The sequence below is a fragment of the Callorhinchus milii genome, unplaced genomic scaffold, assembly GCF_018977255.1.
Source record: "Callorhinchus milii isolate IMCB2004 unplaced genomic scaffold, IMCB_Cmil_1.0 Scaffold2, whole genome shotgun sequence".
Taxonomy (NCBI): domain Eukaryota; kingdom Metazoa; phylum Chordata; class Chondrichthyes; order Chimaeriformes; family Callorhinchidae; genus Callorhinchus; species Callorhinchus milii.
This window is the reverse complement of record NW_024704743.1, coordinates 114161929-114186163: the sequence shown is the minus strand read 5'-3', so window position 1 is coordinate 114186163 and position 24235 is coordinate 114161929. Positions and strand designations below refer to the sequence as shown.

Genomic DNA, 24235 nt, shown 5'->3' with positions numbered 1-24235 from the left:
CTTTGACATGTGGCCATTTATGTTCTCCAAGCAACGTTAATGTTAAATGTGTGAGAGCAGGAGGAAGCAATTCATCCCAGGAACATGGAGGTAGAAATTCCACCTTGCTCTGGATTTACTCTGTTTAATTAGTCTTTCACAGCGTGCAGAATATGGCAAACTTTTAAGACTAGCAGAGAACCGTTCTTGAGAGTAAATCTAAACCCAGGTGGAATTTCTCCCTCATGGCTGTTTATGCTGCGGTGTATCTGATTTTCACATTTTTAGCCTTCAACTCGACTACTTTAACCCTTTTGTCCCTCGCTCCCTCCCTCCCTCCCTCCCTCCCTTGGCTGTTGCCAACCTGCACCCAATAGAGTCCAGTATGAGGTAAGCAGGGTGTACATTCCCTAGGAGAGAGTGTGTATTCCAATCCAGACACAGGGAATATTTCATGTGTGGGTGGCATACATATGTGTGACTCTCAGTCTAGTTTGGATACTCTGAAGCATGGCGATGGGTATCCACATATCCAGGCACTTGGCTGACCAAAGAAAAAATAACAGCCTGCAACTCGAGTTTCATTTTACCAGATCTAGCTGGGCATTTTGTTGAGGTAACTAATTGTATTCTATTGTTTTCATCAGTGTGGTGCTGAGGTACACTCTGGTTAGGACAGAGGCAATGTTGAATTTGCTGTCTCCCTGTAATGGTGCTTTGCTTGTTTCCACAGCATCCCTCAGCTTGTTCTGAATATCGACCTTGCTCCCACTATCTTGGATATTGCAGGCCTCGACATCCCGCCTGATATGGATGGCAAGTCCATCCTGAAACTGCTAGAAGCTGAGAAACCAGGAAACAGGTCGGTCTAAGCCTCTTGAGTCCTAACACTTACACCCACACTGCAAAATGTGGGAAAGCCTTTCTTTAAAGGAATTTGGTGAAATGTGAAAGTTTAGAAACTCCTATTTCATTCTATCCCTCCTTTTTCTTGGTCAATCGGGTGACTGACATGTGGGGACCCCATCATCACATTTAGGAGTATCCAAACAAGACGCAATTGACTGCTGTGTTTTGCCCACAAAACATACAGTCAATTCACTTTACAGTATATTCTGTGAAGTACTTTGAGGCGTCTAGAAGATGTGATAAGGCACTGTATCAAATGCAAGGATTATTATTGTTAAACAGACTGACAATTACGCAAATGCATGCCACCTACACTTGGAAATTTGACATACGTATGTGGAACTCTCAGTCTAGTTTGGATACCCCTAAGGTTGGTGACGCATGTCCGCATGTCAGACACCCGTCTGATCAAAACAAAAAGGAAGAGAAGAAGAATCTCTTCCATCAGTCCCACTTTTTACAAACTAATAAGACCCAGTGTCAGTATTGGTGATCCACTAATACTTGACATCTTCTCATCTGCTCTTTCCAACCACCATGGTATCCTCCAGTATAGACCGCCCTTTCATTTCCACCTCTTAGTAGTAAAGTTCTGTAAGATATCTTATCCACATTGTGTCCCAGAGTCCAGTCATTATCTATATAAAAAAAATTTCTTTCAGATTCCGCTCAAATAAAAGGCCCAAACTTTGGCGTGATACGTTCCTGGTGGAGAGAGGGTAAGTTACGATGGATTAGCAACTCGTACTTTACATTCATCCTCCCTTCCCCAAATAATACAAACTCAGAAGCAAATGTTCAGTACTTCTGAATCCCAAATGTAACATCAGTAGCTTAAACATCTACACAAAGTATAACTCTCCCAACAGTAGCAAACCTTATATACTTCCATACGCATTTACAATAGAATACATAATTACATTATATAGTACGCTTTTCATGTCAGGAGGAAGTCTCAAAGAGTTAACAGTACTGGTTGGGTACCCGAGCTGGATGTTATAATATTTTGTGGTAAAATACAAGGCGGCCCCAATGAATTTTGAACTCTCCCTAAATACAATTTTCCCTATTGTCTTTTAAGGAAATGTCACTGTCCAAGTGTAACAGGTGTCGGCTTTAGCACTGTCACCTCTGAGTCAGAAGGTTGTGGGTTCAGGCCCCCCCATTGGGAGTTTGAGCTCACATAGTCTAGGCTGACACTGCAGTGCAATGCTGGAATGCTGATGTGCTGGAATATTGGGGGTGTCGCACTTTGGATGAGATGTAAAACCGAGGTCCTGTCTGCCTGTTCAGGTGGATGTTAAAGATCCCAGTGCACTATTCGAAAAGTGGAGGGAGTTTCTCCTGGTGTCCAAATAAAATTGGTCATTTTTTTAATGGCTGCTGTGCTGCTATGTTCATCTACTTGTTTACAGTAAATTCATTGAAGTGCTTTAGATGGGGGAGGTCTTATAACAAATGCAAGGATTATTATTATAATTATGGATTTATTTCAGATTTCCACCACCACAGTTCCTTTCATCACTGCTGTGGTGAAACATGATCTGCGAGGAGACTCTAGAATGGTTATGATAATAATATTTCTTACATTTGATGAGGCGCTTTATCACATCAAAACGTGTCAAAGCACTTCAGAGTGGATTATCATTAAGTGTAGTAACTACTTAGTTTAATGACTTCAGTGCAGCAATATTTTTATATGACTACTGCTCTGTGTTTCTTCGTGACAATTCAGAATTTGCTTTAATTTACGTAAAGGCCATTTGGTGGTAAGAGACAAAAGTTGTTAGCTGGCAGGAAGCCCCTGTGCTTTGCCTGTAGTGAACCTGAAAGCGTCGACACTGTTACAACTTTTAAATTCCTTCCGCAGAGACGAGCATCTTAGTGATCTCACAAATCAAAGTCTACACCTGAAGGCCTGGGGCTTGATATTAATCAGCATTCAGCTTTCTTAACTTGAGACTGAGTGAGATATGCCATCTTAAAAGACATCTGAACACTGATTAGAATCAAGCCCCAGGAAATAGCACTAAGCCCCAGTCTCCCCCTGTAATAGATATGGATTTCTCTCTCTATCTCATGCACTCTCTGATTTAGCACACTGCTCCTACATGAGCCCTACTCCTATTTGAAAAAACAAGGGAATTTCTCCCGGTGTCCTGCCAACAAAGCCCCAGATAAAATTGGTCATTCACTTCATGGCTGTTTGTGCCACGTTGCTGTAAGCAAATTGGCTGCTGCGTTCGCCTACAAAATACATAGTCACTGCATTTAATAATACACAAGAGTTCTTGCATTTGATATAACACCTCCCGGCATCAAACTAACACCACACATTGAGAGCAGTGGCAATCTGCCAGAGCTTGTCCAGCTAGAATCACCACACCTGTTAGGGCTTTGCCTTACAGGGTTAACACATGTTGAGTAGGACTTTTGATCAAGCCTCCGAAACCATTATCAGTTATTACCTGAAAGCAAGCTGCATTTCAATGTCTTCTTAGAGTAAGTAGAAAGAAAACAACTTTCAGCTCCTAATCTAGGCTAGAGGGGCACTTACATTGTCAAACTTAAGGTCATTAGATGAGACGTTAAAACTGAGTTGCTTGTTCAGGCAGATAAAAGATGCCTTGGCACTATTCAAAACAAGGGAGATTCTCCCGGAGCCCTGGTCAACAATCCCCTCAGATGAAATTGATCAATCAACTCACAGCTGATTGTGGTACATTGCTCGTGCGAAATTGGTTGCCACGTTTACCCACAGACTAACTGTTGTCCCTGCACTTCACAGTACATCCTCTGAAATCCTGTAAGACCTTTTGACACGCTATAAGACATAATATCAAACGGAAGGATTCTTGTTCTTATAAAACTCAGGTCCTGGCTCAGTTTACCCAAACACTTAATTGTGTTTCTTTCCAGCAAATTACTTCGTAAGAAAGAAGATGGAAATGGTGATGCCCAACAAACCAACTACCTACCAAAATATGAAAGGGTGAAGGAAGTGTGTCAACAGGCAAAGTACCAGACTGCCTGCGAACAGCCCGGACAGGTGAGTGTGCACATTTAGGTAGATTCATTATTTGGTCACGCGAACAGGATGGTAAGTGTACTGCTCAGTGCTGCTGAACCGTAATGCTATCCCTAACATTGACTCAAGAAAGTTTGGAAAGCACAGGCGATACAAAATCTAGTGCCTAAAACACATTACAAGCTGCAAGGCATGAGGTGACCTCTCGTCTCCATCAACAGAACCGTCTCCTTCAGGTTGATTAGCCTCCTTTGAAGTGGGGGCATCTCACATTATTTTTCTGTCATCGTATTCAAAGAGTTCCAGTCATGGTTGCTCATTTGGCTTTGGGTAAGTTGGTGCTATTACAGAACTGGTTGTAATCCACCGCTAACAACTTGTACTTTGATGTTGGCTGCCCAAATGTTTTTTTTTGGTCAGCCAGGTGTCTTGACACATGCGGTAACTCATCACTATGCTTAAGAGTATCCAAACCAAATGAGAATTCTATGCATCCCACCTACACATGGAAATCCCAGAGATAGATTGTTGGAATGGAATGCACACTCTCCCTGGAGGAACGCATCCTGCTTACCTAATTACAAAAAGTATTAGGCGCAAATTGGCAAGAGCCAAGGCTTGGGGACCCCAGAGTGTGCATTGGAATACTGCTGGAGTCTAACCAGCTAAAACTGCATAGCTTGCCATTGATATTGTTGTCTGGCAAGCTTTCCCGCTGTTTGTCCAGCTAGGACCATCCTTCCCAATAGGTTTTTGGCTTGCAGGGTTAACAGGAGCTGAGTGGGATGACTCCCTGCCCCCAGTAACTGGTCTGCCCTTCCAGTTTCTGCCAATGAGCCTGGCTAGCTGTGCCCTAAAGTACTGCGGACCCACCTGGCTCTGGAACCTGAATACTGAGACCGCCACAGAGGTCTGGCTTGATTCTGACATTCCATTGCCAGGCATATGACCTTGGAGCCAAGTTAGCTCCAAGGAGACCCCACTTACCTCCCCCCACAAGGAGGATAGTCACTAGTCACTAGTCGTTCAACATCCGACAACAGCAGGTTTCAGCCCTGACTAGGTGGATGGTAGGTACAAGGAGCTTCCTGGTGGGCAACACATCTCAGCATACAAAAACAGAGAGAGCTGGGAAAACTCAACAGGTCAGGCAGCATCTATGGAGAAAGGAAAATGAATCAACATTTTGGATCTACGACCCTTCATCAGAATTGGGGCATGTTGAGAGGGAGAGGTTTTTAAGGACAAGTTGAGGAGGGGAGGCAGGACAAGGACAACAAAGAAGGCAGAAAAGAAGACAAAGGAGAGAATGTGTTAGTTGATGGGTTAAGGAGGTGATAGTGGCGTAAAACAAAAGTGGGGTTGTACAACAAAAGGGGGTATTGGGTTGAAACAAAACTGGGGAGAAGAAGGGTTATGGGGAGAAAGCTGGTGATTGGGGTTAGTGAAGGTGACTTGCTCTGTCAAAGAGCCGGCACAGACTCGATGGGCCGAATGGCCTCCTTCTGTGCCGTAACATTCTGTGAATCTATGAATCTATGAAAAGAAGTGGTAATAGTGCAAAAAATCTCAGCATGTTCAATGATGATTATGCACTTTCGCAGTCATTGTGCTTTATTTCCAATTTATCACAGTTTGATACAAAGGGAACTGGAAGAGGAACTGATTGTTTAATATTAGCATTGCTACCGGCTCATGAAAGGAAACTCAGTTGTCTTACCAACCCCATAGAGTGGTTGTTTTGAGAAGGTGACATCCTGATTTGACTGTGGAAAGCTATATGATGCAGCACATCTAGACTTCCAAAAGGGAATTGACAAACTACTGCATGAAAGATTCCTTCACAAACTGATGTCAATGGGTGTCAAGAACAACAGATGGACATGGATTCAGAATTGTCTCAAGGGGAGGAAGTGGAGGGTCTTTATTAGAGGATCTAGATCAAAACGGGAGAGGTTTTAAGCGAGGAGCCTCAAGGATCTGTACTGGGGCCTCTTCTGTTCCTTTGTTACATTAATGGTCTCGATTCACAGCGAGAGTGTAAGGTATAATAAGGTATCCACACGGGCTGACAACTGGCAAATCAAGTTCATTACAGATAAATGCAAGGTACTACATATAGAAAGTAATAGGAGGCATTACATCAGTGGGTTAGAACTTGTCAAGGAGGAAGCTGAAAGAGATATAGGGGTCTTCATTGACTCATCACTCACTACGTTAAAACGGTGCAAGGCAGCAGAAAAAATACAAAGAGGACGCTGGGCTATATTACAAAATCAGTTGAGATTTCAGATCCCAACAAATCAAACTGAAGCTGTATAATGCTGTGGTCAGCTCTCATCTAAAGAACTGCATACAGTTCTGGTCATCTCAACATCATGGGTCTGTCCAGGGCCTAGAAGCAGTGCAGGGGAGAGCAATGTGGATAATTCCCAGTGTTACAGGAATGAGCTATGAGCAACAATGAGACAAACTAGGGCTTTGAAAGGAAATGTATCAGTGGAGACCTTGGAGAGGTATGTCAAATTTTAAATGAGATTCAAATAGTAAACTCGGAACAGTACTTTAACGTACACCATGACAATAAAATAAGAGGACATAGGTTTAGGAATGTAAAGCCCAATTTCAGGACAGATACACGATTTTTTACTTACCCAGAAGGCAAATAATAACGAACAGGAAATCAGGAAGAATGGTTTAATAATAATAATAATAAATTGGTCACTCAATCCACGACTGTTTGTGCGACACTGCTATGCGCAACTGGCTGCTGCATTTCGCCCACAAAATATATAGTCAATTCACTTCTGTGAAGCGCTTTGAGACGTCTCGAAGATGTGCTAAGGCGCTATATCAAATGCAAGGATTATTATTATTAATAGTGACCAATTTATTATTGAACGTATTTAAAAAATGGATGGTAGATTGGGCATTTTGGAAAGATAAGCTAATGGGCTGAATGTCATTCTTCATCTGAACCAATCTTGTAATCTTGTGAATGTTGCACGCATGCACGAGTCGGAAATTAGCCAACCCAGGGAGGATGAAGTTCTCCGGAGTCTTAGTTCAGGAATCAAGGTTAATTAACACATTTCAACCCATTTTTTATTGATTCAAATAACTATGAACAAGATGGATTGGTCTCGGAAAGCTCTAACTCCACTTTTGTAGATTAAGCTACTTTAATGACAAATTGCTATCAGTGAACCTTTCATGTCTAAGTCTTGGTTTTACACAACAGTTTGTGTAAATGTAACTTCTTTATTCAGATGCCTTCCCTTGTGACTAATACGGTTGGTTAAGTTCAAGACTCTTAACTTGATTTATAATCTCTGCTAAAATCCAATTCAGCCAGAACAAAAATTAACGTAAAATATGTTGCATTATCTTGTTGATTATTCTCACTCCACAATGCTTTATGTAAAGTAATAAGAATAATAATCCTTGCATTTGATATAACGTCTTATCACATCTTGTACTTGATCATCAGAACAGAAAATATGTTGCATTATCTTGTTCTAATTTGTTGACATTTCATTCACTGCAATAAGATTAGTGTTGCCATTATTAATTTCACAACACATTTTTTCATCACCCATCCCCGTCCCCGCCCTCTAATTTGCCTGTTTGTACGAAACTGGTTTAAAGACATGTTTTCACAACGGTTTTTCGTTCTCCATTTGCTACACTGTAATGAATTTTCTTACTGGAACGTTTCATTCTTCTTCACAGAGTGGGGTGGGAAACGGCTGGTAATAAATCAATCCTGTGACACAGGGATTTGAAAGGGAATTAAATAGAAAATTACTAAGCGCTACAGAGAACCACAGGACTGCAATACTTTGGGGATAATCCTTTTATAATGGAAGTATTCAGGCAGTTTTTGTAGTTAAAGGTACTGATGCTTGTAGGTCACAGAATGGAATGTAATAAAGTAGGGCTATTGTGGGATTACAAAGAGACACTGGTCCTAGTCAGGTATTTGAATGCATGAAGAAATAGCCTTCCATTAGATGAGACGTTAAACCGAAGTCCCGTTCAGAAGCTGGACATTAAAGATCCCATGGCACTAATTCCCCAAATAAGATTGTTCATTCATTTCATGGCTGTTTGTGGGACATTGCTGTGCGCGAAATTGACTACCCTCACGTTCACCTGCTAATCGACAGTCACTACACTTTGCAGTAAATCCTATTTACGCTTTGAGACGTGCTTCAGACATGGAATGCACTATAATAAATACAAGTATTATTATGATTATCTCTAGTTTTGCAGCAATACAGTAGATCCTGACTAGTTTTGTGAGTGACCTCTCGTGATCTCAGGAAACCGGTGATCTCTTAATATAGGTTACAATTGTTTATTTTGTGTGGAGGAAATAGCCCCATCTCATGGTCAGACTGTAATTGTTATGGGGCGTTTTGCACTACATATACCATCCAACTCTGATTTATTCAGTGCTTTTTTTAATATACATCGTAGGTTTAATAATAATAATAAGCCTTGTATTTGATGTATCACGTCAGCAAAACACCCCAGAGCGCTTTGCAGGATTTCAATGTAAAGAGTAGTGACTGTGTGTTTGTCGGCAAAAGTGGATGAACGCTGATGTGCACTGAATGATTGAAATGATATAGATTGTCCCAGTTTCAGTCCACGTCAGGTTAAGTCTCTTTAAAAGAAAGAAATGAAGGAGCAAGCAGGTGAAAGGTTAAAATGCCCATCTGTGCATGTGCAATAGAACAGAGAGAATCAGTTGTGCATGTATCCCCAGTGACTGATGTTGAGATATCAAATTCTAAGACATGGTCTCATCCGATGGACCTTCAACAAGGTTGCACTGGAGTGTCAGTCTGGACTGAGCTACAAGGCACCATTCCCCCAACACTGCACTGGAGTGTCAGTCCAGACTAAGCTACAAGGCACCATTCCCCCAACACTGCACTGGAGTGTCAGTCCAGACTGAGCTACAAGGCACCATTCCCCCAACACTGCACTGGAGTGTCAGTCCAGACAAAGCTCCATTCCCAACACTCACCAACACTGGCACTGGAGTGACAGCACAGCACCATTCCCCCACACCTGGAGTGTCAGTCCAGACTGAACTACAAGGCAGCATTCCCCCAACACTGCACTGGAGTGTCAGTCCAGACTGAGGCACCATTCCCCCAACACTGCACTGGAGTGTCAGTCTGGACTGAGCTACAAGGCACCATTAACACCTGGAGTCATACTAAAAAAAAAACTGCACTGGAGTGTCAGTCCAGACTGAGCTACAAGGCACCATTCCCCCAACACTGCACTGGAGTGTCAGTCCAGACTGAGCTACGAGCCACCATTCCCCCAACACTGCACTGGAGTGTCAGTCCAGACTGAGCTACGAGGCAGCATTCCCCCAACACTGCACTGGAGTGTCAGTCTGGACTGAGCTACAAGGCACCATTCCCCCAACACTGCACTGGAGTGTCAGTCTAGAATGTGAGCTACACGACCCCGATTTGAACCTACATCTGCCTGACCAGAGGCCAGAGTGCTACTTACTGAGCCAGACTGACACACAATGCTGTGCTTTCTTGTGTTCTCCAGTCAGTCTTCGAAAAATAGCTCGGATACAAAGATTTTTTTGTGGAGAGGAATGCACCAGACGGCATCAGAAGGGGTTTGTGGCGCAGATGATTGTGATCAGATACTCATCCTGGCAGCAATGCTGAATGCAGACATGCTCCCACACTTACAATTAGAATTTTATACATTATTCCTGGCAGACAATTTGTATTGTCAGAGAGCAAAGGGCAAGTGTAATATCCACTCCTTCCTGTTGAGACCAAGAGAGGGGGAGACAAACCACAGAGAAGGAACTGAGTAAGGAGTAAAACCCACAGCTTGGAAAGAACGTTTTATGAAAGGAATAAAACACATTAAACATCAGTGTGGCTGGCTGGTTCTGCTATTTGTGTTTGCCATTGCCTTTGGTTAATTTTCAGCGGCGTGGGGTTCGTGCTAAGAGACGATGCTAGGTTTGGAAGGTACTCGATGCAGACAAGAGTAAAAAATAAGTCTGATAAGTCACTCAAGCCAATTGCAGAGATAGAATAACGGCTGCACCTGTGTTTATGTTGGTCAGCGCCAAAGATAACAGATTTGGGTCTAAAAAATCTGTAATTGGAATCCGTGCAATGCGTGGCTTGACCCTGTGAGGACACTGATCCATTTGCTTTCCAGTGTAGCTACACTTAGAGACTGCATCGTTCACGACTGAGCAGGACATTGGGCGTTGGGGGGGGGGTACTGTGGGTTAAGAGTTGCAGGTCATTAATGTTAATCCAAAGTGATACTTCTGTTAGATACTGAGCAGTTGTTGGGCTGCATTGTTCGAGGTGACGTCGTTTCAGGTGAGACGTTAAACCGAGGTCCCGTCTGCCTGGTCAGGTAAATCTGTAGCACTATTTGAAAAGCGAAGGGAGTTTCTCTCGGTGTCCAGGCCAACAATCCCCCAGATAAAATTGGTCATTCACTTTATGGCTGTGTGTGGGGCATTGCTGTGCGCAAATTGACTTCTGCGTTCGCCTACAAAATATACAGTCACTACCACAGTCGCTAACATTTTACAGTAAATGCTATGAAGCACTTTAAGGTGTCCGTTGTCGGCCAGTCTTCGAGCTGAACAGCTGGGCTTGCCTCTGTGAAGAATTTTGCTGCCACCATCCTGCACTGGGCAGTACTGCAGCTTGAAGTCATAAATTTCGCCTGGTCTTAGCCTGTACATCATTTCATTCTTTAAAACCCGGGTGTCGCAGAAATGCGGGAAGTCCTTAAATCCAGGTTTAGTTTGGAAGCAGGTGTCTGTGAAAAAAATGAAGAATAAATTAAGACTAAACCACAACTTCTTAAAAATCCTGTATAAGATTGTGCAGTATTTTGGAAAATTCTTGCATTCTGCCAATGGCAAACCCACTCCTAATTTAAGACTGAATTTAAGAATTTTCCAAAATGCCTTATGGTCATTAATTTTAAAAGAATGATCTTTAGACTGAAATCATGAGGATGTCAGATCTCAGGTTGGCTACTTTCACATCACCTCTACTTTTTTTCCTCAGAGTGGATTTGAGGCCTTTTTCCCCATTCTTTTATTTCTGTGTCAGTCAAGTTCAGTTGCTAGCACATTGGCCTCTGAGTCAGAAGATTGTGGGTTCGAGCATCCACGTCAAGACTTTGAATTCATCACCTAGGCTGACATTCCAATGCAAAGTTAGGGGACCTCTGATTGCTGGAGGTGCTGTGCTTTCAATAAGATGTTAAATCAATGGCTGCTTGTGCAGGTGGATGTTACAGATCCCACTGCACTGTTTGAAAAGGAAAGGGAGTTTCTCCCGGTGTCCTGCCTAACAATCCCCTCCCCAGATTCAATTGGCCATTTACTTCATAGCCGTTTGTGGGACGTTGTTGTGCGCAAATTGTTCGCTGTTTTCACTAACACTACACACAAAAAGTTTGTGAATGACTTTCAGACGTTATAGGTGCTATATGAAATAAAAGAAGCACCTCTAACACAGGAAAAATCTAATATGTTTTATATTACTTTTATTTACACGTTGCCTAACATTGGTCCTGTGCTACTTGTAACCAGATCGTGTCTCTTGACAGAAATGGCAATGTGTTGAAGATGCTTCAGGAAAACTCCGACTCCACAAATGCAAAGGGACAATCAAGCTACTGACCGGCAGTAAGAAAAGTAGGAGCCTGGGCTCTCACATCTACAGCAGCAACCGTTGTGACTGCCCCGAGGATGACTACCGCATGAGTCAGGCTGAGAGACGCAATCAGAGGCGATTTCTAAGGATGCACACGACCCAGAGTGAGTGCCAAAGCAACCCCAGATCTTGACAGGGGAACGTGTAGCTCAACAACAACAACAAGATTCCATTTATAAAGAGCCTTTCACGTCAGGAGGACGTCCCAAGGCGCTGCACAGTTGGGTCATGACCCGAGCAGGGGGGAAATGGTCAGGGTGAGGGGAGGGAAGGGAGGGAGCGAGGAGGGGGGAAATGGTCAGGGTGAGGGGAGGGAAGGGAGGGAGCGAGGAGGGGGAAGAGAGTCGAGAGGGGAGCTGAAGGCACGGTCAAAGAGCTCAGTGGTTAGAGCACTCTCCTTGCAAGCAAGAGACCTGGGTTTGATTTCTAGCAGGGTAAAATGTTGGGCAAATTTCTTTACTACAAATGCCTCTGTTTAACTAGCAGTAAGTAGGAACTTGGTTGTTAATCGATTGGTGGATCGCTTTTCCGGGGGTAATAATTCCTTCNAAAAAAAATTGGTCACTTCAATCCACGACTGTTTGTGGGACACTGCTGTGCACAATTGGCTGCCGCGTTTCACCCACAAAATATACAGGCAATTTTCTTTATAGTATATTTTGTAAAGTACTTAGAGACATCTCAAAGACGTGATAAATCACTATATGAAATGCAAGGATTGTTATTGGATTATCATATATAGACGGTGTGTGGGAAATGGTGTTCTGATACCTGCCAACCAGCACTACCACTGGTACTGCAAAGGGAACTTTCCATTTAAAGAAAACCACTGGGGCAAACCTTGCAGTGGTTTTAAAGATTCCCTTGTGATAAATAAGGTGGGTTTGAAACTGCCAGCAAAGGGAGCAAGCCTCTCCAGAGAAGGGAATAGTTCTCTTGCAACTTGTCTGTTGCCACTCTATTTTTTGAATCTGAAGACTTTTTGAAATTTTTTGTAATTTTTTAGCTCTGGGAGACTCTTAACTGATTTGGGATTTTCTTGTTTATTTTTTGAGCTTGATCAGCCAAAGAGGGAAGGAATCTTTCCCCCCGGCTCGGAATAAATTCTGATACTCTTCAAAATCAGAGCTTTTGAGACACTTTTCAGAGATGTGTCAGTGAGTGACATTAATATTATTATTTGGTCGGTGAGGTGTCTGAAGCAACTGGAAACCCACTAGCTTTAGAGTACCCCAAACCAGGCTGATGGTTCCACATACACATTTCCCTTCAGCTGGAGTGGAATGCGCACTCTCTCCCTGGAGGAACACATCCTTCTTACCTAATTCTGGAGAGTATTACACAAAGGTTGGCAAGAGCCAAGGCTTGGGAACCTCAGAGTGTGGGTTGGGATACTGTTGGAGATAACCAGCTAAAAACACATAGTTTGCCCTTGAGAGCACTGCCTGGCAAGCTTTCTGCTGCTTGATGAGTTTAGCATCATTAGGGATTTGTCTTGCAGGGTTAATGTTAATGTGTAATGCTGCCTCTCTCACAAACAGAATTTAAGCCTCGTTTCATTCGCACTCGTCCAATCCGTTCCATTGCAGTCGAGTTTGAAGGGGAAATTTACGATATTGACCTGGATGATGAAGGGCTTGATGATCTGTTACCAAAAAATAGCAGCAGCCAATCCCAGGGCAGGGAGGAGGAGAAGGAGGAGGAAGATGACAACACGATGATTGCAGAGGATGTGGGCAATGCTGTTGGAGCATCACTGGCCTCAGTCAAAGTAACGCACAAGTGAGTTGTTTCCCCCACCCTCACCCGCTGCTTCGCCAACTCCTGAGTTTAAACGTGGTGGGAACTTCGACATGTGATGATTATCAGATTGTAGAACATTCCGCCCTTCGATGTATGGGTATGAAACCCTTTAAAATCAATGCTTTCCCAGGTGATGGGTACAATGTAAATGCAAGTTGATGCTTTTGTTGATGTTGTTGAGTCTCTTCCTCCCTCCCTCCCCACCCCTGAAAGGGGGAAAGGATTACCTGGTTCTCTAAGCGTTTGATTTTATATTACAATATTAATCTTTGCATTTGATACAGTGTCGTTCACATCTGGAGAATGTCTCAAAGTGCTTCACAGGATTTACTGTAATGTGTAGTGACTGTGGGGTTATTTTCAGTGAACGCCTAGATTTTCACATCGATGGCTCATTTACTTCAAACGTTTTATAAAACGCCGTTCATTTCACCCTCAAATTTAGCCATGAAAGGCCCTGGGTTGTTTTGTGCTGAAGTGTTTTAAGAAATATTTATGGATTAAGTGATGTGCAATTTTTCCTTCTTTTTTGTAGGTGTTACATTCTCGCCAATGACACAGTGCACTGTGAGAAAGAGGTGTATGAATCAGCTAGAGCATGGAAAGACCACAAGAACTATATAGACAAAGAGGTTAGTGAACATTATTATTACTGGAGAAATTTTTGAGTCAGCGAATGGTAGGGATGATATCGACGGCGGTAAATCATTTTGGCCCAGGACATTGCCACTGTCACTAGATCCCACAGTGGAAGAGCAATTTCTTTTCGTGGAACCTTTCCACTGGTGGGATTGTGGATGGGATTGAAACTGTACTGCCAGGAAAGTGGTAATGGTACCAGCAAGCTCCCAGCTGCTGGGAAAAGTGCCTCAGGAAGTTAGCGCAAGGGAATCCCCCGTACAGCACCCGATTTGCGGAACTTCGTCACCAGCCCGTGATCGCCTCTGAGCTGAGGTCTCGCCTGGGACATAGTACAAGGAGCTTGTGTCGTGAAGTGTTTTTTAGGCTGACCTGGCGCTGGTATTATGGCTTTTCTGGGAGCCCTTTAATTCCTCCCCCTTCCAATGTCCGACGTAAAGCACCCGAAATACTACCAAAACAAAGTGAACACAGAACAAGACATTAGACCAAGTGGTGAAGCACCACAAGAAGCCTTTCGTCTATAACATCAGTCGGAGGTGGCCTGCTCTCCATTGCTGCGACTGAATAGTAAAAGTCGAGGAACAGTAAAGGATGCATTGGGTGGAGTGTTGTGTTTGCCCTTAACACCGCTCCTTCCCTGTGAATAATGGGGTCTGTATATTGGATAGCAAATGGGTCACCTTGGATGGGCAAGCCACGCATTGTACAAATTCCAATTAGGGATATTTAGACCAAAATCTATTATTCTTCGGCTGTGACCAACATAAACTTCAGAAGATTGGGCGCTCAAAACTTGTACTGACTATGGGATCCGCATTGACATAAAACTCCCAACATTCCTGTTCCAGACATCCAAGCAAGTGTGTGTTGGCAACACCTAAATCTACTTATGGACCTGAAATTGACTGCCTCCCTTTACAACCCCGTCCCCCCGTCCCCCATTATAATTTATGGCCATCTGATTATTTCAGTGGGTTTCGAGGTTAGGCCAAAAACAATTGCATTTAACTCTCAATTGCAGATCGAAGCTCTTCAAGACAAAATAAAGAATCTGAGAGAAGTGAGGGGACACCTCAAAAGGAAAAAGCCTGAAGAATGCGACTGCAACAGGAAAAGGTCCTTCCCTCAATTGTGTTACGTTGTACGAGCACTGTATTTTAGCGAGTACTCTTTTTGCCCAAGGTTTTTGCTCGGTGCATGAGGAACTCTGCAGTTCTTTCACACGTGTAAAGCTGCATTTTACCTTATGTTACACTGTACAGTGAGAGGGTAGATTTACACATGTTTGTTGTGTGTTACCTGGTATTACACTATACAGTGAAATGGCAGATTTGCAGATGTTCGGTGTGTCTCAACAAATGTTACGCTGTACAGTGAGAGGGTAGGTTTACAGATGTTACACTTAACACCGAGATGCTGAGCTAACCTCCACCTCCGTGGTGTTTTCTAAGTGATTGTTTTTACGAGAGTCTTGCCTGAAGCAGAGGTTCACACACAGGCCCTGGGCATGACTCAGTTTCTCCCCCCAGTGGTTTTCCATGATTCTCAACAGATTCGTGGGCATGTCCCTGTGATTGACAGGTTTATCTACCTGTATCTGTCTAATTGCCTTCTGGCTTCTGGTGCACAAGTCAAGGACTGGCCACATCTTCTCAGGCACAAAAGTGGAAGTCGTGATAAAGGCCATATTTTGCTTTCGGGCTGTTCCTCAGACAGGAAAAGTCCCCAAAAGCCCATTACTACAGCCTCCATCCAGCACCTCACGGCTCGATGTGGCTCAGGTTAGGAATTGAGTGTAGCAGGACTTCAGTTCCACAGAATGAAGTGACCAGCCCCTCCGCACACTGCCAGGGCAGCAATCTCACTTGTCACCCCAGTGAGAGACTTGCCCCCAACTCACTGTCAATTCCCTGGGGAAAACAGACACCAGATGTTCTGAGAGGATGGGCTGACATGTTCCTGACCCTCCTTTCTGGGGCAAACCTGCTTTGCTCAAGGCTACAGCAGATTGAGATCTCACAAAGGCCGTTCTCATCACAGCACACAGGTTGGTGCAGTACAGCAACTTGCATTTATATAGCGCCCTTCACGCGGTAGTGTCCTGGAGAGCTTGACGCCAAGCTAGGGGAAGAGGGAGGGTCGAGATGACCGTAACCACGATCAAAAGGAAGGTCTCTAGGCAAGATTTGAAAGTCAGGAGGGAAGGAGCAAGGCGAAGGGATTGAGGGAGAGGGTTCCAGAGCTTTGGGGCATAGTGGCTGAAGGCATAGCGACCAATGGTGGAGCAGAGGTGACGAGGGCCGAACAGGAGGCCGGATCCAGCCGATCGGAGGCAGCGGATGGTGGAGTAAGCAAGTCAGATAGGTAGGGAGGTACGAGGGCATGAAGGGATTTGAAAACGAATGAGAGGATCTTGAAATCGATCCATTTGGTAAATGGGAGTCAGAGGAGTCTGGCAAGAACTGGTGTGATGAGGTCTATGCGGATGAGTATCCATGCGGCAGAGTTCTGAATTAGTTGAGTTATTTTGTGTATGGTGGAGCTGGGGAGACCAGCGAGGAGAGCATTGGGTGAGGATTTCGGCTGCTTTGGTTTGCTTACAGTACAAGTGTTGGTGCAGTACATATGTTGGTGTGGTACAGGACGGGTAACGCATAACAGGGCCTCAAGTTGGACAGCGGAATGCTTGGAAACGTATTAAAATGGTACTGGTTTCTCCTCCTGCCTTTATCATGTAAAGCAGAGGTGTGGCCAAACGGATGCAGCCTGATGGTCTTCTCAGAGTGGAAGGTAACATTTCTGTTGTCAGGAGGTGGAGCACTGAGCCACAGTGAATGACGGTGTTCTTTCTCTCAATCCAATCTAGTTATTACAGCAGAGATAAGGGCATGAGAAACCGAGGGAAACTGAAAAACGAGAACAGCCACCTGCATCCCTTCAGGTACGTCCGATCCACCCTGGGTCAAAACACACAATTTTATGACATTATTACTTGCAAACCATGTATTGTAGGTGCCTATAATTGTGTAATTAACCAATGAAAAGGATCAGTTGCTAAATAGCTGACTAAGGACACCTGCAATTCCTGTGAATGCATGATTTGCACCCGGCTGCATAATAACGTCAGTCCCAAGGTGCTTTCATCAGCTCTTGCACCCTGGGACGTCCTGGCGTGAAAGACGCTATACAAGTGTAATGTGTTGTTGTTGTGCCAGCAGCTAAGGACTTGACTTTGCTTGGGAAAGATGTAGAGTACACAGTGCAAAGTCAAGCTCTTAATATACCATCGCAAACCCCAGACTCGGAGGGGCATCACAGTCTACACGTTTCCAAAACCTTTCATGTAAGATCACCCGCTTTCGTTTTGGTGATAATCCCCCAATCAATGCCATCATGTTACTGGCTCACCGGCCAATAATAATAATAATAACAATAATAATCCTTGCATTTGATATAGGGCCTTATACATTGTTAAGATGTCTCAAAGCGCTTCACAGGATATACTATAAAGTGGATTGCCTGTGTAATTTGTGGGTGAAATAGGCCAGAAACTGTTGCCAGTAACCCCAGCCTTTGATCTCTTCAGGGAGGTGGCACAGGAGGTAGACAGCAAGCTGCAGCTGTTCAAAGAGAACCGGAGAAAGAAGAAAGATCGTAAATTGAAGAAACGCCTGAGGAAGGGGGATGACTGCAGCCTGCCCGGCCTCACCTGCTTCACACACAACAACGATCACTGGCAGACCCCACCTTATTGGAACTGTAAGCCAGCGCTGCTTCATGTGCAACGTGGAATTTAACAATCTTTGCATTTAATATATAGCGCCTTATCATGTCGTTGAGACGTCTCAATTCGCTTCACAGGATGTACTGGAAAGTGATGTGATTGTGTGTGAACTTGGTGCTTAATGGAGAAGGAGAGGAGGAGCTTGTGAGAGCATCCGCACTGGAATGTGCCCGACCTCAGCACTCTGGGCAAAGCTGCGATATAGCCCTACATGGCACGGCCTGTCAGAACCAAGGTTAACATGACATGAGGCAATTGATCGACCCCCAGCTTGGGTCCATAACTCAGTCTGTCCAGTGCCTTGGGACCACCTCCCGACGTGAAAGGCGCTTTACAAATGTAATTTTGTTGTTGTTGATCTATTTGGTTTATAATCTGCACAAGGTATTTGCTCTTGAACCAAAGGCTACTTTATCTATATGCCTTCAGGTGTATCCTTTGGTTTGGGTGCTGTTATTGTGAATTATTCGCCTACACATACACAGTACTACACGCTGCATGCCACAGCTGTGTGGCAATCTGCCAAAAAAGTTTTGGCAACTGTAGAAATGTTGCTTTTCTCCCCCGTAAAAACTCGCTTGACACATCTTTTCCTTTCTCCGTTCCAGTGGGATCCTTTTGTGCCTGCACAAGTTCTAACAATAATACTTACTGGTGTTTACGGACTATTAATGAGACGCACAACACTCTCTTCTGTGAGTTCGCCACTGGCTTCCTCGAATATTTTGACATGAACAGTGATCCTTATCAGGTAAGGATATTACTGGCATGTGACTGAACAAGTCGGTTCTTGGACACATGCTCAATCACCATCAGCATCAATCACTGGATGTTCACTTTCTGTGCTTTGACAATATTTTAATTCACACAAAACAGATCTTTAAAAGTGCGAGGGCATATTTGCAAAGCTTTATATAAAATATATATCAGCTATAAAATAATAGCAATGTAGGTATCATAAATAGGGACATAGAGTATGTAAGCAGGAAGTGAATGATAAACCTGGAGAAATCGCTGGTTACTTGACGTTGATTGATAACACCGTACACGCAGTCAAAAGAATTCTTCCCAGCTCTGCATTTCTTTTAAGTTTTTTTTGTTGTAAAGTACGTAAAGGCAAAGCACCAGGACATTAAAGGAAAAAGCATTTTACCAATGATTACCTAATATCCTCCACAAAGCTCAATGTTCACCAATAAAAGTCCACCAATGTTTCAGGTTCATCATTCGAACTCCCCTTATGCTCCACACAGCTCCTCCCAGGACCCCTTGCTGTCCAGACCATTCTTAGCGATAGAGCCTAACTTATCCTGACTGCTAAAAACAGGGATTTTTTTTTCCCCCTAAATCTTTATAATCAGTTTAAAGCAGGCTATTAACATTATATAACTCATTAACAAGGTCGCATTTGGAGAGGGCGGGTTGCATTGGAGAGAGTTCAGAGAGGTGAGTTAAGTTTGGGAGTTAGGAGGAGTCCTGTAGCTCCGTGGTTAGAGCACTCGCCTTGCAAGTGAGACACCTGGGTTTGATCCCCGGCAGGGAGAAATATTGGGCAAGTTTCTTTACTCCACACGCACGCCTCTGTTTACCTAGCGATAAGAAGGAACCCGGTTGTCAATCGATTGGCAGATCACTTTTCCAGGGATAATAATTCCTTTAAAAAGAAGTAATGATAATAAATTGGTAACTTCAATCCACGGTGGTTTGTGGGAACACTGCTGTGCGCAATTGGCTGCTGCGTTTCTTAAATTTGTCAACCAAACACACACATCTCTTTCTGCTCTTGTGGTTTCAGCTGACTAATGCAGTGCACATGCTGGAGCGGGAAATTCTTAACCAGTTGCACGCACAACTCATGGAACTGCGAAGTTGCAAGGGACACAAACAGTGCACACCAAGACCAAAGGGTCTGGAAGCAGGTAATGACTGATTTTTGGTTGAAGAAACCAAAAGGTTCTCCCTTATTTCTGTCTCTTCAAAGGAAACCTTCGACTTTTAGCAGTGAAAAGGCATCACATTTCTCCTGGTGCTAATAGCTTCTACGTTTGTGAGCAAAGGATTTGGTTTCTGCAGTTTTCTTGGTAGATTCAAATAGAATGATAAACCTTTTAACAGACAGATCCATGTAGTTTTACCTTCTACCCCCACAATGGTGGTTCTGGTGACTCATTTCTTGTATCATGTCGTAATTGTTTGGTGACATTTCTGTGAAGCGTGTTTGGACAGCTAAAAGATGCTTAAAATGGAATTTTAAAAATCCACCTAGAATAACAAAATCCATAGACATGTGACTTTGTGACTTTAGGTGGATTTGACGCTCAGTCCAGTACAGAGATCGCGGTGCTTCAGTGGATAGTGGATGGCTCCAGGCACAGCATTGAAGATTGTTGGTTCATGAACCCTGTTTGGCTCAGACCTTTCGCTTTTGCTGCAGAAATGAAAATAAATATTTTCTGCCTTTTTCAAAAGCATTCACGAGTAAGCGTTCCCGGCTTTCACTTGCTCACACATTGGGGATCAGGTAACTACTTACAGGAAGTTCAATAGGAAGAGTATTGATGATACCTGTTCCTTAGAAATATCCATAGCAGGAAAGTCCATTCTCATTTATTGAAGGTCTCTCAAAGCCTGACTGTTCATTCACCTCATGCTTATGCTCCACTAACACTTAGCAAGCATTGAATACTATTCAGAGTTTAAAAGGATGGTCGCACACAAGCTGTAGTTATTACTGTAACCAGAGATACAAGATCAGATTTTGTGGATGCTCTTGAATGAAATGGTTGGGATGTTATGTTATCCTGTTTGTAGCTATCTAATGCTTGCTTAAAGCTATGTGGTTACTGCTAGTTACCCTCTGGTTATGTTTCATCAATAGCCTAAGGTCTGAAGGCTGAAGAGCTAGTGCTTTAGCACCAGCAAAGCCTGCCTTATACTGTGAGCTGCACTGCTATGAGGGCATCCTTGATGCTGGAAGGCATTTTCATAATCACTGGCTCAGGGTTTGATGTGAGACCACTAATTCTCGTGCTCTCAGAGGCTCCCATCACTAATGGCACCGACAAGCTTTTCCAACAGTAATAATCCCAGTTTGTTAGTTGATTGGCGGATTATTTTCTGGAGGTAATAATCTCTTCAAAAAAAACATTTTTTAAATGATAATTTTGTCACTCAATCCACGACTGTTTGTGGGACACTGCTGTGCGCAATTGGTTGCCGTGTTTCACCCACAAAATATACAGTCAATTCACTTTACAGTATATTCTGTGAAGCACTTTGAGACGTCTAGAAGACGAAATGAGGCGCAATAATAAATGCAAGGATTATTATTATGATGGTAGCCTGTGTTGAAGCTCCTATCTCTTCGCTCTTTAGATTTCAGGACAGACTGGTTCATGTCTCTACATTACCTTTTCTGCGGATTCAATCCTAGACTGGATTGAATCTTGAGTGTGTGGCAAGACCATTTGTACATTGCCTTGCAGTACTATAGATGGAAGATACTATAGCCCATTCTATAGCCCAAAGTTTTATTTCTGTTGCTGTTCTTAGCCAATGACTAAATGCCAGCTTTCAACATAAGAGAATTTTTCCATGGAGATAACAGAAACTCAATCAACTGCTACCCCCTCCCCATCGCCCCCTCACATTCTGGCTCCTACCCATCCCTCCCTCCACCTTCAAACATGTCTCCCCCTCTCTCTCACCACCATTACAGCCCACATGAAATCCACCACCTGCTCCCTCAACCCTATCCCTATCCCTCTCCTTACCTCCCAACTCCACCTCCTTACCCCTCTACTCACAGACCTCATTAACCTCTCCTTGTCCAATGACACCATTCCCACATCCTTAACAACAGCGATCATCACCCCTATCCTCAAAAAATCTTCCCTGGATCTATCTCTGCTCTCAAATTACTGCCCCATCTCCAACCTCCCTTTCCTTTCCAAGGTCCTTGAATGAGCCATTGCTTCCCAGCTTCACTCCTTGCTCTCCTGTCACTCCCTATACGAACCCCTCCAATCGGGTTTCCGTGCTGTCCTCTGACATTGTTCCCATCCCCTTAAAAACAGCATCATTGCCCTTCCACTGCCTGGCACGTCTCAAGACCCTCCTCTTCGACCATGCCTTCAGCCACTCTCCCCTCCACCTTGGGGAGTCCTCCCGATGTGAAAGGTGCTTTATCTTTGTATTTTCAATTCAAGGATCACTGCAATAGCTGCTCAAAAAGTCAATTTTACTCAGATTCCTTATTAAAGAATAAAAGATTCCTTATTAAGGAATTCCTTATTAAGGAATCTTGTTAGAATTCCCCTCTGGCTTGCAAGATCTCCACTCTGAACTCAAGTCACGTCAGAGTGAAGGAAGGAACTGGAAGGAACCCCCGTTTGTCCGATTTGGAAATACCGCAATTTAGATCTTTTATTCTCTACCTCAACGGGCATATTGGCATCTCATAGAAATGTTACACTCGCTAGTCAGTCTTTAACTGCATGTGTTGTTTTCTATTCATTTATAACCCCCGGGCATTTAACTGGCTTCTTCAAGTGGGGCTAAATCATGTACTGTACGACATGGAACCCCACAAAAGTGCAGAATGTAGCTAGACAAAGCGATGATGCTAACTCTCAGTCTGTGGCCGTTTGTGTTGGTTTTAACCACACAGAGTGCCCTGCGGCTGGTGATAGATTCTGGGATGGATAGCAGCTGAGTATTATGAGGGTTTTAGTTTGTATGTAGTCAGGTAGAACAGTAGAACACAGAATTGAAGTTTGAAGGAAGAAGGTTGGCTCATTGGAAGTCGATTAGTGTGAAAGGAGATACATTCAGCAGCAGTGACCACAGGGTGATTGGTTTGTACATGTACTTTATACTTTGTCATTCGGGTATCCTGAGACAGAATCAGCCGTATGTATTTGGTAATTTGGCAGCGACAGGGGTTGCTGTATCCTCTATTAGTACATTCATGTGAAGAGATAGTTGCTATAGATAAGTTTCCACCAATTGTTAACTTGTGCAGCCAAGGCTTTAGCTCACTTGTTCGAGCTCCATACTTCCATATCATTGATGAACCAGGTGGGCTGGTCAAGAATCTATCTGGATTCCCAGGTCATTTTAAAATAGTTCAGTGGCTAGTTACGAATAAGAGCTACTGGGAGAGAATAGGGAAATGACTTGAGTTGTGACTAGTGATTCCTCTCAGGGCTGAGGATACATATGGCAGTGATTACAGAATTTGGACCAAAGTTGAGCCATATGAGAAGACATTGTGGAGTCCTGTAGCTCAGTGGTTAGAGCACTCGCTTTGCAAGTGAGAGACCTCAGTTCAATTCCAGGCAGGGCGAAACCTTGGGCAAGTTTCCTTGCTCCACACGCCTAATAATAATCCCTCCAAAACCAAAAACAATAATAAATTGGTCATTTTCAATCTACGACTGTTTGTGGGACACTGCTGTGCGCAATTGGCTGCCGCATTCGCCCACAAATATACAGTCAATTCACTTTACAGTGTGTTTTGTGAAGCGCTTTGGGACGTCCTCCCGACGTGAAAAGCGCTATATCAAATACAAGGATTATTATTATTATTATTATTGAACCAAAGGGCCGTCACAAGTCCAGGAATGGCAGGAATTATCCAAACATTGTCCGATCATTCACTTCTGGAGTCTCGCTCATTCTGAGGTTAACTGAATATTACGGTTAAATAAAAGTGTGTTAAACTTAACTTCCTAACTAGACTAGTTTGTATTAATATGTCTTTTAGTTACATGAGAATATGTGCACTTTCTATTGCTCTCGAGTTTCCCCAAGTCATTGCCTCTGGATTAATTCTTGTGCTGAAGAGTTACTTATTTTTTTCTATTTCTACTTTAACCGTATTACATTTCTCTTTAGGTAATGCATGGACAGATACATTGTGAATAATTTTACAGTTCTAAAAAAATTAACAAGAATTACTCTTCTATTTTCCTAATCAGGAAATAAAGATGGAGGAAGCTTTGATCAACACAGGTATCCACCCTTTATTATTCTCTTCAACACCTTTTTTTCAAACCAATTGCATGAGCTGGGCCATTGAAGCTAATTTTCCTTTTTTGTTTTGTTTGTGTGTTTATACTCAACACTCTTTTGATGCATGCCCATTCATTCTGTTAACAAATAGCAGTTTAACCTTTGTTTTCAGACCATCTGCCATTCTTATCGCTGCTCTTTGTGACACGCAGGAGTCCTAACTTTGTTGTGGTTCCAGTTCAGTTTGCGCGTTGCTCTTTGAAGGTGCAAGTCACTTTGAGTGCAAGTCAAAATGCTTGATTGCTTACTGCTGAGTCTGTGTGC

The 24235-nt window shown here is 43.4% G+C and overlaps 1 protein-coding gene across 4 annotated transcripts in view; it reads left to right on the top strand.

Moving 5' to 3' along the window:
- LOC103174504 (extracellular sulfatase Sulf-1) overlaps nucleotides 1–24235 on the top strand; it is a 129078-nt gene that overhangs the window by 99787 nt on the left and 5056 nt on the right. For 3 of the 4 annotated variants that reach the window (XM_007886908.2, XM_007886915.2, XM_007886918.2), the window contains 11 exons: nucleotides 713–841; nucleotides 1551–1607; nucleotides 3808–3937; nucleotides 11561–11771; nucleotides 13209–13449; nucleotides 14006–14102; nucleotides 15134–15228; nucleotides 16979–17053; nucleotides 17699–17871; nucleotides 18505–18647; nucleotides 19692–19815. In XM_007886908.2, coding sequence (XP_007885099.1) covers nucleotides 713–841; nucleotides 1551–1607; nucleotides 3808–3937; nucleotides 11561–11771; nucleotides 13209–13449; nucleotides 14006–14102; nucleotides 15134–15228; nucleotides 16979–17053; nucleotides 17699–17871; nucleotides 18505–18647; nucleotides 19692–19815 — 1475 coding nt within the window. Of the gene's footprint in view, nucleotides 1–712; nucleotides 842–1550; nucleotides 1608–3807; nucleotides 3938–11560; nucleotides 11772–13208; nucleotides 13450–14005; nucleotides 14103–15133; nucleotides 15229–16978; nucleotides 17054–17698; nucleotides 17872–18504; nucleotides 18648–19691; nucleotides 19816–23877; nucleotides 23912–24235 lie in introns of all 4 variants that reach the window. The other variant, XM_007886922.2, reaches the window with a different exon arrangement.